This window comes from Pygocentrus nattereri, chromosome 11 (genome assembly GCF_015220715.1).
Source record: "Pygocentrus nattereri isolate fPygNat1 chromosome 11, fPygNat1.pri, whole genome shotgun sequence".
In the NCBI taxonomy this organism is placed as follows: domain Eukaryota; kingdom Metazoa; phylum Chordata; class Actinopteri; order Characiformes; family Serrasalmidae; genus Pygocentrus; species Pygocentrus nattereri.
Window position 1 is genome coordinate 12,891,711 of NC_051221.1, and position 15,762 is coordinate 12,907,472.

Here is a 15,762-nt window from a genome sequence, read left to right on the forward strand (position 1 = left end):
TAAAGACTAAACAAATGATTTACAAATAAATTCTTTAAAAATCCTACAATGTGATTTCCTGGATTTTTTTTCTCATTTTGTCTCTCATAGTTGAAGTGTACCTATGATGAAAATTACAGACCTCTCTCATCTTTCTAAGTAGGAGAACTTGCACAATCAGTGGCTGACTAAATACTTTTTACCCCACTGTACCTAAAAGGAGGACTCTGTTTGTCTGGTGTGAGAGAATCACACTGCAGTTAAAGCTTTTACACAGAGAGCACCAGATACATTGCGGTTCACCCTCAAACACTACGATACAATAGAGAAATCTAGAAGTCTGCCAGCTGGTGTTTGAATACTGTGATATACCACGACATGGATGTGGTAGGAGTGATGGCAATGTGATCCATCACCGACCTACCGATCCAGCTAATGTTTGCTTGAGAAACTAAACAGTTTAGAGAACTTGTAACCAGATAGCCTAGCACACATCACCAGACAACAAAAAATTATAAAGTTTTTAAAAAGCTTTTCCAGCTGGTAAAAACAGCCAACCAGAAACTTTCTCCCACTGCCCCATGACAGATTTGTGAAATGTTCCACTGTTTGCCGTGTTTGTCATGTTCTGACCATAAAGGATAGTTTAAAGCAGCAATTACTGTTCCGCAAAAATCTGCCTTCAAACAAAGAAATAATGATTTGAGATTTATCGCGATATGTATCATTATCGACTGATTTTTTTTTTTTTAATTGTGATCATATTTTTGGCCATATCGCCCAACTTTAATTCCATGTGAAGAGAGAAGCCAGAGCACTATACCTGAGCAGCGATGGCTCGTGCCGTCTTGCTGTTGTCACCAGTCATCAGCACCACCTCCAGACCCATAGAAGTAAGAGTGTGGACAGCCAGCTCAGCCTCTGGCTTCACCTTATCTGCTATGGCGACCATGGCACACAGCACACCTGGGAGAAGGTAAACAGGTGATGTTTGAGAGGTGAGCATGATAAGAGGTCACATTCTCAGGATAAAGCAATCTACACCAAAAACAAATAACCACTGCTGGTCATCCATCCATTCGAATCAGTGCTACTATCTTTACTTACTCCACGACCGTTTTGCACTAACCATCCACAGCCACTAGTACTGCTGTGCAGCCCCTTTTCTCGTGTTCAGTCATAGAGTCATCCACATCAGGCTGAATGTGCAGAGCATTGCGCCTCATCCACTCCCTGTTACCGATCAGGACTGTGTGCGACGCCGCCTGTACCAGAGCTGACAAAGCAGAAGAGGACCACACAGGGGTTAACCCACCCAGATTCACTACCCAGGAACACATGCAAGTTAAAACCATTTTATGATATGTCACAGATGTGGAAAAAACTAACTGATTAACATATTAATCTGAAAGAGTAATCACTTTGTAATTCATTCTAAAACAGGTTCTCACAAGTAGTTCTCTGTTCAGGACGTCTATCACTGCACCAGATGGCTTTGTATCTCATTTTTACATGAAGCAAGATCGTTTGTTTAAGGTGATATAACTACATTAAAAGGATGCCTGTCTGCCTCTTTGGGTGTTTAATTTTGTAAATATTACAGTGGTAAAATAACTATTAGGTATCTGAAATTCACAGACACAAACAAACATATTCTAATGTTAAAAGCTGGTTTTGTCCTTATCTAGAATGAGAACTAACAAGCTAAATGAACGAGTGTGAATGGGTGGAGAACATTCTAACAATGTGAATGGGTGGAAAAGATTATAAAACAGCGTAAACTGAGAACATTCTAGAGCAGTGTGAGCAAGTGGAGAACTTCTTAGAGCAGTGTGAGCAAGTGGAGAACTTCTTAGAGCAGTGTGAGCAAGTGGAGAACTTCTTAGAGCAGTGTGAGCAAGTGGAGAACTTCTTAGAGCAGTGTGAGCAAGTGGAGAACTTCTTAGAGCAGTGTGAGCAAGTGGAGAACTTCTTAGAGCAGTGTGAGCAAGTGGAGAACTTCTTAGAGCAGTGTGAGCAAGTGGAGAACTTCTTAGAGCAGTGTGAGCAAGTGGAGAACTTCTTAGAGCAGTGTGAGCAAGTGGAGAACTTCTTAGAGCAGTGTGAGCAAGTGGAGAACTTCTTAGAGCAGTGTGAGCGGGTGGAGAACTTCTTAGAGCAGTGTGAGCGGGTGGAGAACATTCTAGAGCAGTGTGAGCGGGTGGAGAACTTCTTAGAGCAGTGTGAGCAAGTGGAGAACTTCTTAGAGCAGTGTGAGCAAGTGGAGAACTTCTTAGAGCAGTGTGAGCAAGTGGAGAACTTCTTAGAGCAGTGTGAGCAAGTGGAGAACTTCTTAGAGCAGTGTGAGCGGGTGGAGAACATTCTAGAGCAGTGTGAGCGGGTGGAGAACTTCTTAGAGCAGTGTAAATTGGGGAAGAGATAATAAAACAGCATAAATGAAGTAGCGCATTCCGAAACTGCGGATAAAGGTGGACAAGTCATTTAGAACACTGAGAAAGGGGGAGAACATTTTTGAACAGTGTCAAGGGAGGAGAACCTTCAGTAAAACCATGAATGCGGAGAATGCATTGTAGAAAAGTGTGAATGGGAAAACGTTCTAGAAACCATGGTATAGTATGATGATTCTAGAAAGTGTGGCAGATCCCAGTGCTTGGCTCTGCAGTGTTTGTCGAGAACACCGGACTGATTTGCGCTGTGCTTAAAAGTTAAAAGTCCGACCGATAAATCACTATGATACTATCGGCGGATAATGGCTGCAGATTAATCAGTATTGCTTATTATACATGGTTCTTGTACCCCTAATGTTAGGGGTGTTGCTTTTGCGTAGTTTGTCCAACAGAGGGCACTCTGCAACTTCCCTGTTGGCAACAAACATTTGAAATGCCACAAATCACAACAACCAGCTGAACAGGTTGGGCAGAATAACTTTATCCTACTAAAGAGGTCATCAGCCTTCATGGTTAGCTGATTATTGTCATGTGAAACATGTTGCTTAAATAACAATAAAAATGTCTTCATGACTTCTCGTCCTAGCCTACGTGAGCCTGGCAATATTCACATCAGCCATGCCTGCTTTCGCTGTAGTAACATGAAAGCTGGTAATGTTGGGCAAAAATCATGATTAGCCTACGTTTAAGGTGCGTGTAGTTGAGTGGTGTAGACTAAGCTGCTGGCAAACTGAACTGTAGATTTATTGATGTAACAGTGTGGTAGCTCTAGTGAGTAAACAAACCAAGACCCAGTCTTCATTATGCATAAAGCTGAAGTTGGTCGTTCGACCTTAAATGGTGCAGCAGTGACCCAAATGCCTCAGGTGACAGAAGGCAACCGCTGCACTTGGTCACTCAGCTTGGTCATTTAGACAGAATACGTTAAATGCTAATAATAAAATGTTAACTTGCTGACTGATTTAAATCACCCACTGACACTGACTGTTTCCACTGGTAATCATAGCGTTAACTAGCTCTGTGTGTAACCTAATTTAGCAGTAAAGAACAGCATTAAACATTTTTGCTCTTTGACAGCTTTATTGCAATGAACACACACAGCAAATAAATCACCATAAAAGTAGCGACATTTTTTCTTGTGTGACTGAAAGCACAAGCTCTCTAAACAAAGGGAGGTACTAATTAAGTTTCAAAAGGCAGATTTTAAAATCTTTATGTTACGTTTTCTTCCCTTGTTAAATACCATTAAAAAGACATGGACGCTTTCTAGATACTCACCCCCTTTGATGAGGAAAAGGTTTTAACAAGAAGCTGGCGAATAAGAAGCTGACTTCAGCTTGGACATTTGGGCAGAATACGCTAAATGCTAATGAATAAATGATACATATTTGAAATATTTGACCACCCATTGATTTTAATTGTTTCCACTAATAGTATTAGCTAGCTTTGTGTGTAACCTAAAACAGCAAAGAACAACGTTATAAGCTGCTGTAAGAATTTTTAGAAGTGACATGCTAGGGAGAAATGCAGTGGCAAATTTATCTGCTATTCGCCTGTCTGTAGTCGGTGCACTGGAAATTATTCAACCAGAGGTGACAAGTATGTAAACATGAGCTAAACAAGTGCCTAACATGGATTGGTAACAAAGTTATCTAGTTCTTCTTTCAAATGAGTAGTGTGTGTTGTAATATCATTATTACAAAGCAGTGCTAAGCTGTGAAACATTATTCATTTCTCAAAAAAGAGCTCCAGCACAGTTATGAGTGACGTCATGTTCAGGTGCTTCCGCATGTAATCCGGCTAATCATTAAATTCTAATGTGTGAAAAGTGGCAAGTTGCATTATGTTGTGTTATCTTGGTGAGAACTCTTAACTACACACAGATTTTAGGTATTTTTTTGTTTGTTATGATTTTTGAAGAAAAAAAACATTGGGATCGGTCTTAATAAAGCTCTGCTGATCGTTCAACTCAGTTTTAACAGTCTTTAATGGGCTACACCTCTGGAGTTAAAGCAATCTGTAACTGGTAATTCACCTTTAAACCCTAAAGGTTGGCGCAAAAACTGCTGGTCACCATTGCAATGCAGACAATAGTCTTGCCCAGCTAGTAGCTAACGAAACAGCAAAAAGAGAGATTTAAGACAAACATGGATAATTTGGAGGCGAATGGACTATTTGCATTCATAAGCACTCAGCTGGTTTCCTGATACGTTTAATCTACAACAAGAAACTGTCAAACTAAAAATTCGCAAAGCTTAATTCAGCTTCTTGTTTGAATTTTCACGTTCCACCTTAAATGGTACAGCAGTTGCACTCTGGCGCCATTTAAGGTAGAACGGGAAAATTCAAACAAGAAGCTGGTGAATGAGAGCCTGACTTCAGCTTCGTAAATAGTCAAACGTTGAGACATTTTACAAGAAACTTTTCTACTTTTGAGGAAAAATTTCCTGTCGGAGATGCGAGAAAAGCAGCTATAGCTGAGCTAAAGCTTAAAGCAGAGCAAAGTAAGTCTGCGTTTTTCAGTAAGGCTGCATATACATCCAAGATGGTAAAAGGGATATAAAATGTTGTGGCTCCCAATGTGGTTTGAATTTTATGGAAAAAAAATGGCTCTTCTTTACATTTAGGTTGCTGACCACTGGGCTAGGCCATAGGACTTACCAAGTGGCTCCGGATCCATGATGAGGGGATGAGTGTTCGAGCTGGCTCCGGTATCACTGATCTGCACCAAGATGCTATTGCGCTGGTTCTCTTCACCATCACTGTCTTCTCTTTTCAACAGGTTTTCTGTGTTGCTCACCTGACACCTGATCCCACAGCCAGGGACTGCCTGGAAATCAGTGCAGGTGCCCAGCGACTCCGTGTCCAGCTCCTGGGAGCCAAATAACAACATGAAAACAAGCTACACAGCCTACTCAGATATGGCCTACAGCAACAATCAACAAACGCATTATAAAGCCACTGAGAGGGAGGTCACTGAATGGGCAAACCTGTTTACAGAAGCGGGTGATTGCTGCCCCTAGAGGATGCTCGCTGTTGTTCTCTGCCGTGCCCACAACGGCCAGCAGTTTGGAGCGAGGCATTCGGTTGCCCTCCACCACCATCTTCACCTGTACCACCTCGGGGGCTCCAAATGTGATGGTGCCAGTTTTATCAAAAACCACAGACTGAATCTGAGACAAAGAGCAAACTTTTTCACTCCATGACAGCTTTATGGCAATGAAAGCATACAGCAAATAAATTATCATAAAAACAAAAGTAACTTTTTTTTCTTGTGTGACTAAAACCTTTATTACCTTTATGGTTAAGTTCCCTTCCCTTATAAAATACATAAAAAAAATACCCATAAAACCTAACCCTAGACAGGGGCCCTTGCTCACTCACCTTATGAGCCATTTCTAGAGGCTCACCCCCTTTGATGAGGATCCCGTTCTGAGCCCCGACTCCTGTACCCACCATCACTGCTGTGGGAGTCGCCAGGCCCAAAGAGCAGGGGCAGGCGATGCATAGCACAGTAATGGAGGCCTGGAAGGCTAAGCGAATGATTGCCTCTGCCTTAGATACACTCTTATCATAACCCTGCAGAAAAACACAAATCAGTACAGTGGATTTCACAGCCCAGGGTCCCACAGCTTCAAAGTCTGATCATCTTTGCAACATGAAAGTATAAAGTGATACTTATTCTGCCATACTCTAAAAACACTATTCTACAGTACTTTCACATAATAAATCCAGAACATACACAGATCATCCATTACATCTCCTCGTTTCTACAATCAGTGTCCATTTTATCAGGTCCATTTTACATGCAGAAGCACTTTGTAGCTCTACAGTTACACACTGTAGTCTATCTTTTTCTCTGCATGCTTTGTTACCCCCCTTTTACCCTGTTCTTCAGTGGTCAGGACCCCCACAGAGAAGGTATTTTATATTTGTATGTGTACATCTGTATGTCTGTATATAATCCATGAAATCCCCAAACAATACACAAACAAAAAACTATAAACTATAAACTATTTCACCAAAACAAAACAAAAAAACAAACAAACAAAAAAACAACAACACTATCTTCTATCAGGCACACGAGTCAGTCAGCTAGGACATGAAAATTAGGCAAGTCAGTAAAGCAGGAGAACAAACAAGTCTGGAGCTCTTGAGCCCAGAGCGAGGTTTGTTTTCTGCAGAAGCAGAGGCTCAGGGCACTCACAGGGAAGTATGTTTCCACCACAGAGAAGTTAACAAAGCCAATCACAATCCAGGAGAAGAGGGTGAGGACAGAGACCGCTACGATGAAGGGGACAAAGTAGCCGCTGATCTTGTCCGCAAACTGCTGTATAGGAGCCTGTGGTCGAGAGAGAGCAGCATCAGAAAAAGAAAGCTCAGAAGGCAGAGGCCTTCATTTTGGCATTTGACAGATTTTTAAATAATATCACAAATAAAAAAACAAAAAAATGCTTTTAAATGCGGTGAGAGACTCTCCAGAATAGAGAGAGGGGCTGAGTATGACATAATTGATCGCATGAGAAAGGCTTGCATGTATGAGGATCGCAGCCTATATTTGAGGTAACGTTTTTAGTCCTGAGGTCATTTATGTTGAATTTCATGTAAAAACGCCACCCGAATTGACGCAGTAATAAACTGCCACTTAATGTGTAATCAGAGATTCCCTCAAGGGAAAATGATGAAGGGCATGTTAAAAACACTGAGCATCAGCTTGCTGATCCTCTCCCGCTTACAAGTAGACATAACCCACCAAGGTCGTAATTCATTATCAGCCATTTTTATGTGAGAAACTACCGATTCATAAATAAAAGTAAACAAATCCATTCGTTGTAATATACACTAAAAATCCATAAAAACACTCAACACTCAGTAACATGAAACTACAGTCCTTTTCTATATAAAGCCAAATACATTTATAATAAATAAGCATTTACTCACAAAGATTGGACAAGCACGACACAGTCACTACATAGATATAAGAAGTGTCTTATAGGCGCACCTTGGAGGTCTGTGCCTCCTCCACCAGTTTGACGATCTGTGAGAGGGTGGTGTCTGTGCCAACATGTGTGGCTTGGATCAGGAGAGAGCCATTCTGATTGATGGACCCAGCAATCACTGTACTGCCAGGCTTCTTTGTCACAGGCATGGCTTCACCTGGAGCATGAGACAGCAGAACTGAAAATTTTGAGCTGTGGTTCTCAAATAGGGGTGGTAACTACATTTATGGCAGAATTCACATCATAAGGGTATTCACTTTTTATATTTTATACTGGTATTTTGTTGTTTTTCCTGCTCTCAAGATCCCTTTTCCAACAGTCAGTTAACAAATACACTGAAGTGGGTGTGTTAAAACAGGTGACACCGTAAAACATGCAGGACAAAGGGTACTAGAAGATCAGGGCTGGGAACCAGTCATTTAGAGATTAATGATGTTTAATCAGCTGAAATCTTGGGAAGATAGTTACACTTTTAACCACCATGTATAAACTTATGACAAAAGTGTAAGAGTCTTTGTAAGACCACTATTAAAGACATGGTAAAGCCTGGCCTGTCTTACCTGTGATGAGCGATTCGTCTGCCATTGAATGCCCTTCAATCACTCTGCCATCTACCGGGAACTTCCCTCCAGGAACCACTTTCACTATATCACCCCTCTGCACCAGCTCCACATCCATCTGCTCCTCACTGAGAAAGACAGTGAGACATAGACAGGTAATCTTTTGCCTTCTTAAGGGAACAGCTTGGAGAAAACGCAAATTTACAGGAATTTCCACTTATCCCAAATGCAGTCCTACAGCCAGGACTTCTCTGGTGCCAAATGTTGCTTCTATAGTTTGGAACCGGAGCTAACTGTGTCAAAAAACTTCAACAGTCACCAAAACCTCTTCCCCAAATACATGCTGAAATAGTCACCAAAGAAGGTGCAGGTGGCTCAAAATCCAAATGATGCATTTTTTCGTGTGTATATTCAGGTTCATACACATGTGGTTGAGGCACATTTATGCAGAAAATGTGGTCCTCAGATTTGTAATGACATTTTACTGATTTTCTGAGTACACTTGCTTAGCATCTCCAGCTGTGTTACTCCACGCTGCGACTGTGTTGGGAATTCTGACATTTTTATTGCTCACAGGGAGTCATACTGTGTCCTAAACCACACACTTGTCTTAAATTAAAACCTGAATGTGGTTTGAGCAGGTTAAGAGATGTTTTGGGCATGTACGTACGAAAAGAGTTTGGGTGAATGACTTCTACTGTTAGCAATTCTGGCCCAGCAGCTCCAGTTCTAAACTAAAGAAGCTAAATTTGGACACCAGATATAATAAATCAAAATAACCAAATTTTTGCCAAACTGTTCATATAACAGACTAGGATATGTGAATGATCTGTGTAAATCTTGGTATCAGTAATCGTGTATAAGAACAGTTAGCAGTAACACTGCACAGTATTGTGTAGTGCGTTTGGAGTAAACAGCTGAGAGCAGAAACCAGACAAAATTGTAACCTACCTCAACACCATCATTGTATCTTTATCCAGCGTGACCACAGTAGCCTCAGTCGCCTGTAAGGACATCAGCTTGGACAAAGCCTCTGATGTCTTACTCTGTGGGGCAAAGGATAGGAACACCAAAGAAACATTATTAATAATTTGTGAGAGCATATCAACATAGCTATGAAAATGTCGCATTAATTCACAAAGTTTAGTGTTAATGAACCACTGTAAAATCTCTGATACAAGCATGGCTGTAACTAGCTATGAGGACGCAGAGGTCCCAACCTCTGTAGTTGCAATAAGTCTTTTTTCCCCCCAAAAATATCTCCATTCATAAGATTTAAGGTGGAAGCAGAGCCATTCTGATAAATGCCTACCCAGAGGCAAAGCCCTTACAGGCTTATCCAGTCAAATGGGAAAATCTTATTTATTCAACCACATTTTTAAGATGATAATCTTATTTGTTTTCAGTGAGTGCTGTAACTGTGTTCTAGCCAATCATATTATATTATAAGCCATGCTCCGTCTTATTCTCTCAACCCTCCAATCACTGCTTAGAAACCTTTGTTGTCCACAATTGGCTTCGGTTTGTTGTTGCCACTTGTCATATTCGTAACGAGCATAAGTAAAACTACACAATCAGCTGTGACGGTCTCAGCTGACCGCAAAGCAGCTGTGGTTCAGCCATAGACATCACAGTCCGCTGTGTTTTTCTGAAAGGCTACACCAACGCTACCTAGACCAACTTTGACTTCTTGAGATGGAACATTACAAGTATTCAGCACACATAATCTGTTTATTACCCTGATAAACTCTTATGTTTTATCATAGCTGTTTTATATTTATCTGTATTATGACTGTAAAATGCAACCCTTGCTTTAGTCTAGTTCCAGCAGATGCTCAGTTTAGGCTGCAGGCTCTGTAGTTGACTGCATTATCGATTAGATTAGAAAATAATAGCAGTTCAAAGCTGTATTGTGTCACCTACTCAACAGATACTACATGAGAAAGTTCACTGTTAACTAGCATATTGATGGTACAGTATCATGTAATGCAATTCAGAAATCAGCAGGTAAATCCGACTGGATTATGTTTGGTTAAGTGTTTGACCATCTTCCTTCTCACTAGCTGGGGTATGGTAGAGACAAACTTCAACAAAGTATTTTTAATGTATGCTTTTTCAGCAATTTGTGAGAACACAGCAAGAAGAGGCCAATAGAGACAAAGAGATGTAAGAACAACTGATTTTAGTATGCACAGATGAACAAGCTGAAAATACTAAACTCATTTCTGTTAAAAGATGGGAGTTTTTGTAAAATGCTCTTGCACCTTCATTTAACTGACAAAAGTACAAAAAAACATTCTAAATGATTCCCCTGACCAGCTCAACTGTATTTTGTAAATATAAACCAATTTGGAATTTGATGCCTACAACTGTTGGGATGGGAGAAAATAAGAGGGAAAAATTCTGAGGTGAGGGTATCAGGATTGGCTCAGTCTTTGCAAGCAAAGATGAGTCATTGGCTCATCACTTCATAGCAAACTTTGTGAAAGAATTGTCAACCGGTTCAAAAAGAACATTTCTCAATGCAAGATAGCAAAGAAATTAGGATTTTCTACCATCTACCATACATAACACTGTGAAAAGTAGGACTGGGCAATATGAAAATGCAGGACAAATTATGTCATGATAAAAAACATGCTTCTCTAAACATTCCATGTATATCAGTACTTATAGAACAATGACCTACTGCATGTTTCATTATAAAGAGTGTAAAATTGGTCCCATTTAATCAGATTTAGTTTAACACAGTTTGGCAAATATTGAATAAAAATCATTGTGTTAACAGGTTCTGACAATATTTTTAAAAATGTAGCACTACTGATTCGTTTTTTCTCTGTTCCAACTGGTCAGATATTTGAAAAAATAAATATGACATCACATATCTAGAAAACTGCTTTAAACATTACGCTATTATGTTTTCATCATGTTACTTTGTTAAATATAGCCACATGGGCTTGGGATTACTTCAGAAAACCACTGTCACTTAACACAGCCTGCATCAAGAAATGCAACCTGAAACTGTATAACGCAAGGAGAGAGCCACATGTCAATTCAATGCAGAAACTTTGCTGAGTTTTCTGGGCCTGAGCTCATCTTAAGATGAGAAAAGACAGTAGAAAAGACAGTAGAAATGTGTGCTGTGGTCATATGAGTCCATGTTTCAGCATGATTTTGAGAAAAATGGATGTCAAGCTCTGCATGCCAAAGAGAAAAGGGACCATCCAGACTTTATCAGCAGAAGGTGCAAAACCCAACATTTGTTGGTACGGGCATGCATCACTTCCCTCAGCATCAGTGACTTTCATATGTTATAATACAATACAATAGAGCTTGTCAGGGAAAACATTTAAAAACCTTTTCTTTATACTTGTGTCAGTTAAATAAAGGTTCAAGAAAATTAACAAATTCTTGTTGTTACTGCAGTTACAAAATGTCCCAAATTTTCCAAAATGTGGCTTGCAAATGGGCAAATAAATAGATAAATCGTTAATGAAATAAAATTAAGTAAATGGAGTGTTTGGAAGAGATAAAGCAGTGGCTGAAAGACTGGAGGAAAGGGAAATGAATAAGTCAAAGCAAAAGGTACATACTTACGGATGGTTAAACAAATAAGCAATAATTTGGAAAAATAAAAAAACAAGAGAGAAACTGTCGGTTGGTGTAACACACATACTTGGCTATTTGGTTAATTTAATGACCTTGTGATGTAGTAAGGCTCTGCAAAACTGACCTCACAAAATTTCGATCCTAGTTACAGCCCTGGGTTTGGTTAGGTTTGCTACCTGTAACATTCATAATGGCAAAATGACTTGTGACTAAGACATTACCAAGTACCTTTGGAAGGATGTTCTGATCTCCAAAAGTGCTTCTCTACATTACCTCTGTCTGAATAACAATACATTGAACAGTGATAATACCATCACATGTTAAGGGACTGTACCTTGGCTATTTGCTCCAGCCACCTGCCTAGTGAGATGAACACAAAGAGCATTGGTGGTGTATCAAAGAAGGTGATGGGGTTAAGCTTTGCTTTCTCTATCATGGCAACCAACAGAATGACCACAGAGTAAGCGAATGCTATGGAAGTGGCCAGGACTATTAAAACATCCATGTTGGCGGTCCAGTGCTTTAGAGCTTTGTATGCCTGGGTGTAGAAGTAACGGCCGCCAATAAACTGCAAAGAAGGGAAGAAGAGTAAACTTTAAACTTTTGGACAATCACGACTGCATTAATTGTGCTGAACTCACTCATCAAACGCTATAAAGCTTGCATCAGGAATAACACTGTGATGCACAAAATAGAAATCATATCATCTTAAGATAATAACAATGCATTGTGATTTAATTTGTGCACATTAGCTTAACTATTTCCAAATCTCTCCTCAAATTAGCACCCAATACCCAGTTTATCTACTCAAACCATCATTCAATAAAATAAAAAAAAAAAATGCATCAAATGGCTGCCTGAGACTTTTGTATATTACCATAACTAAAAGTTAAGAATATTTGTTCTTTTTACCTGGACAGGCACACAGAAGAGGAAGGAGAGCAGGTTCATGATGGACAGACCAGGGAGAAGCTGTCTCTCCAGGAACATGTGGGAGTGGTACCTCTGTAGGTCTTCTGATGTGAAGTTGTGATGGTGTGACACTTGAACTGTGTGGTCCACCACCATCATGTAGACCATCATGCCCATAACAGGAACACAGAACACCAGGCTAATCAAGAAGGACTTCTTCCATCTATGTGGAAAAAGAGACCACAAGCAATGAATACATGCACAAACACATAAGAACAGCAGCCTTCTACAGTGTGGAAGGCAGTGAGATACGATGCTTAGTGATTACTAGACCTACCATTGCCTTATTGGTAAAAGGGAATTCCACTGATTTTTCAAAATTTCTGCATAATTAAACGGTTAAAATGTAAATAAAGTCATTCAGAGTAGTCTGTTGTGACATGGTCTGTTGTAGAGAAAAATCATTCACAGGGGTGGAGATATGAACCACACATCTAAAGAGCGTCGAGCCTCTAAAAGCTTCCTCACATCAAGCTGATATATAAAATGGTTCCAAATACACAGCCTCATGCAGTCAGGGTGCTGTAAGGAAAAAACTACAAACTTTAGATTTACCACTACTTCATCATTATCGCCATTACATACAAATGTTACACAAAACTACTACACAAACCTCAGAGGACATGTGGTCACTGGTAATTTGAATAGAAGAAGAAAAAAAATATATATATATGCATTATAGAAATCGAGACCCATTTTCCATCACCACCACAGTAAGGAAATCATAATTTAGCAGTTTTGAAGAGGAGAGATTTCTTTTCAGGTTTTTAAGAAATACTTTCAATGTAAATTAACATAAGATTTTACTGTCATTTTGCACATTTCTATTAATACATTAGTCATTACATTTTGACACAAACTAGTGTAAACACTAGCTGGTCTTATTTAAAGTTTAGTTCCCGTGGTGACAAATATACATGCGAGTGCCTGTTTAAAGAGACAGAAGTGTTCACATCAACAACTGTTGCCATGATGTTTCAGCCAAATCCAGTCCAACTGTCAATATCGGATACCACTGTGCACTCGGCTAATCCCATCTTTACCCAAACATTGAGCAAGAACGGACATTTGGATGTTCAGGAATTTGCTCTGAGAATTTCCTGTTCTTGCAATCCAAAACAAATACACATGCAATCATATTGATCTCAGTTTAAATCAACAGAATTAACCTGAGGAAAAAAAAATTCGGCACTTATTGGAAATGACCCGTTTACTTACTGCTCTATTTCTCTACTGTGATCCAAATGACTTCCTGAGCGATCTTTCTTCACCAAGGAAGCTTCAAAACCCAAATTCTGTCAACAAAAAAAGCACCTTTTATTAACACAAAGAGGAAAAAAGTATACCAAAGCTAATGGATTTTGGGGATTTTGGAGTTGGTACAGTTTATCACTTAATTGGAACAGGACAAATAGGTTTTTTTGGTAAACATAACCGCATTAATGGATCCTAGAAAAGCACTTATTTCAAGCTCAAGATGCTTTCAAACGGTTCCATGTCTATGTAAAAACCCTCTGGGCACAAGTCACATATTTAACAAGTTGCTAAACCCCAAAGCCTCACCTCTATTAATCCGATTATGACCCGAGGGCCCGTCACCTCTGGGTCATATTTAACATGGGCTTTATTAGTTGCCAGGGCCACAGAGACATAGACAATGCCCTTCTGCTTCACCAGGTTAGACTCTATTTTGTGGACGCAGGAGGCACAGGTCATCCCTCTGACCTGTTGGGCAAAGTCACAGATCCTTCAGACCATACCCAGTCGTAAAGCCTCGCCAATCTCCTTTGAATAATGAAACAAGCAAAAAAAAAAAAAAAAAAAAAAAAGATACAAACCACAAGCTCCAGAGAGCCATCAGAGCCATCGTAATCCTCCATAACAGTGGAAGTAAAGCCCAGCTCTTTGACACACTCTGCAATCCTCAGAGGGTCAATGACAGAAGAATTGTAGCGCACCTCTGCTTTACCAGCCATGAGTGCCACCAACACCGAGTGGATGCCTTCAGAAGAATCACATCTCTTTAATACTACATTAATCATCAACTGTTATACTGTACTAGTTAACTGTCCACGCTGCAGGTCTCATTATACATTTTACATTTACGGCATTTTGCTGACGCTCTTATCCAGAGCGACTTACAATTTGATCATTTTACATAGGCAGGCCGAGGCAGTGTTAGGAGTCTTGCCCAATGACTCTTATTGGTATAGTGTAGGGTGTTTGCCCAGGTGGGGATTGAACCGCAGTCTACAGTGTGGAAGGCAGAGATGTTACCCACTACACTATCCCAACCACAAGGTCTCCTATGGAGTTACTAATGTAGTGTAAGCTTGCTTGTCAAATACACTGATATGCGCTACACAGGCATTTTCTTTCACTCAAACCAAAAAATGTTGTTATGGAGCACAACTGACTTTCATCATCACTACAATAATCGAGAGTTGTATCACAGTTATAACTAGAATGAGCGCTCACGTGAACAAACTTTAAGCTACCTTGACAAAGCCAGCTAATAACAGGGCTGAACGATCTGTGGAAAATATCTAAACTGTGATTTTTCCGGCTAGCATTGCAGCTAATTTAAATGGCAATTTTCTTTAAATTGAGATTCGGGCCTGATTTCTTTGGGTCAAGAAGACCAGAACATCCCCCTTTTTTGGCTTGAAGCTTGCTGCCTGAAGGGCAGTGTGCGAGACTGCCAGTAAGTTGTGGTCGTGATGTCACAACACATGGAGGTTTGGTTTCCTCCGATTGGTCCAACTCGCCTAAAGGCAGATCACAAATTCTTACTAGGTTCCGTTTTCCCTCTTAAAACTTAGAACAACGCTTTTGCTAACGTACACACTTAATAAAGACAGATCTTCAAGGGTCGTAGTCTCCGGTAGTTGCTATGAGGTTGCTATGGTATTCTAGCTAGTTGTTAAGAGTGCTGCACAGTAGCATTTAGGTGGTAGCAAACATGTTACATCGTTATTTCAGGTGGGTATTAAGGTGCTGCTAGGCCACACCTTCATACTATGGTATTCCAGGTGGTTGCTAAGGTGCTAAAAGGCTGTCATATTTCAACAAACACTGTACGCGCACCCCAAGTCGAAACACTAAAAATGGATTTATGATCCTGCAAAAAACATTGGTCCTAGTTTAAAAGCTGTAAGAGAAGTAGCCTTGATTTTTTTTGAGTGTAGAATATAAATA

At 40.0% G+C, this 15,762-nt stretch overlaps 1 protein-coding gene across 2 annotated transcripts in view; it reads right to left on the minus strand.

Moving 5' to 3' along the window:
* Positions 1–15,762, minus strand: part of atp7a (ATPase copper transporting alpha) — a 44,959-nt gene that overhangs the window by 10,266 nt on the left and 18,931 nt on the right. For both annotated transcript variants that reach the window (XM_017711543.2, XM_017711544.2), the window contains exons 6-19: positions 14,403–14,566; positions 14,128–14,289; positions 13,783–13,859; positions 12,505–12,727; positions 11,927–12,160; positions 8,938–9,032; positions 7,987–8,114; positions 7,429–7,583; positions 6,634–6,768; positions 5,811–6,005; positions 5,417–5,599; positions 5,088–5,298; positions 1,109–1,255; positions 803–945 (exon numbers count right to left, since the gene is read on the minus strand). In XM_017711543.2, coding sequence (XP_017567032.1) covers positions 803–945; positions 1,109–1,255; positions 5,088–5,298; positions 5,417–5,599; positions 5,811–6,005; positions 6,634–6,768; positions 7,429–7,583; positions 7,987–8,114; positions 8,938–9,032; positions 11,927–12,160; positions 12,505–12,727; positions 13,783–13,859; positions 14,128–14,289; positions 14,403–14,566 — 2,252 coding nt within the window. The remainder of the gene's footprint in view (positions 1–802; positions 946–1,108; positions 1,256–5,087; positions 5,299–5,416; positions 5,600–5,810; positions 6,006–6,633; positions 6,769–7,428; positions 7,584–7,986; positions 8,115–8,937; positions 9,033–11,926; positions 12,161–12,504; positions 12,728–13,782; positions 13,860–14,127; positions 14,290–14,402; positions 14,567–15,762) is intronic.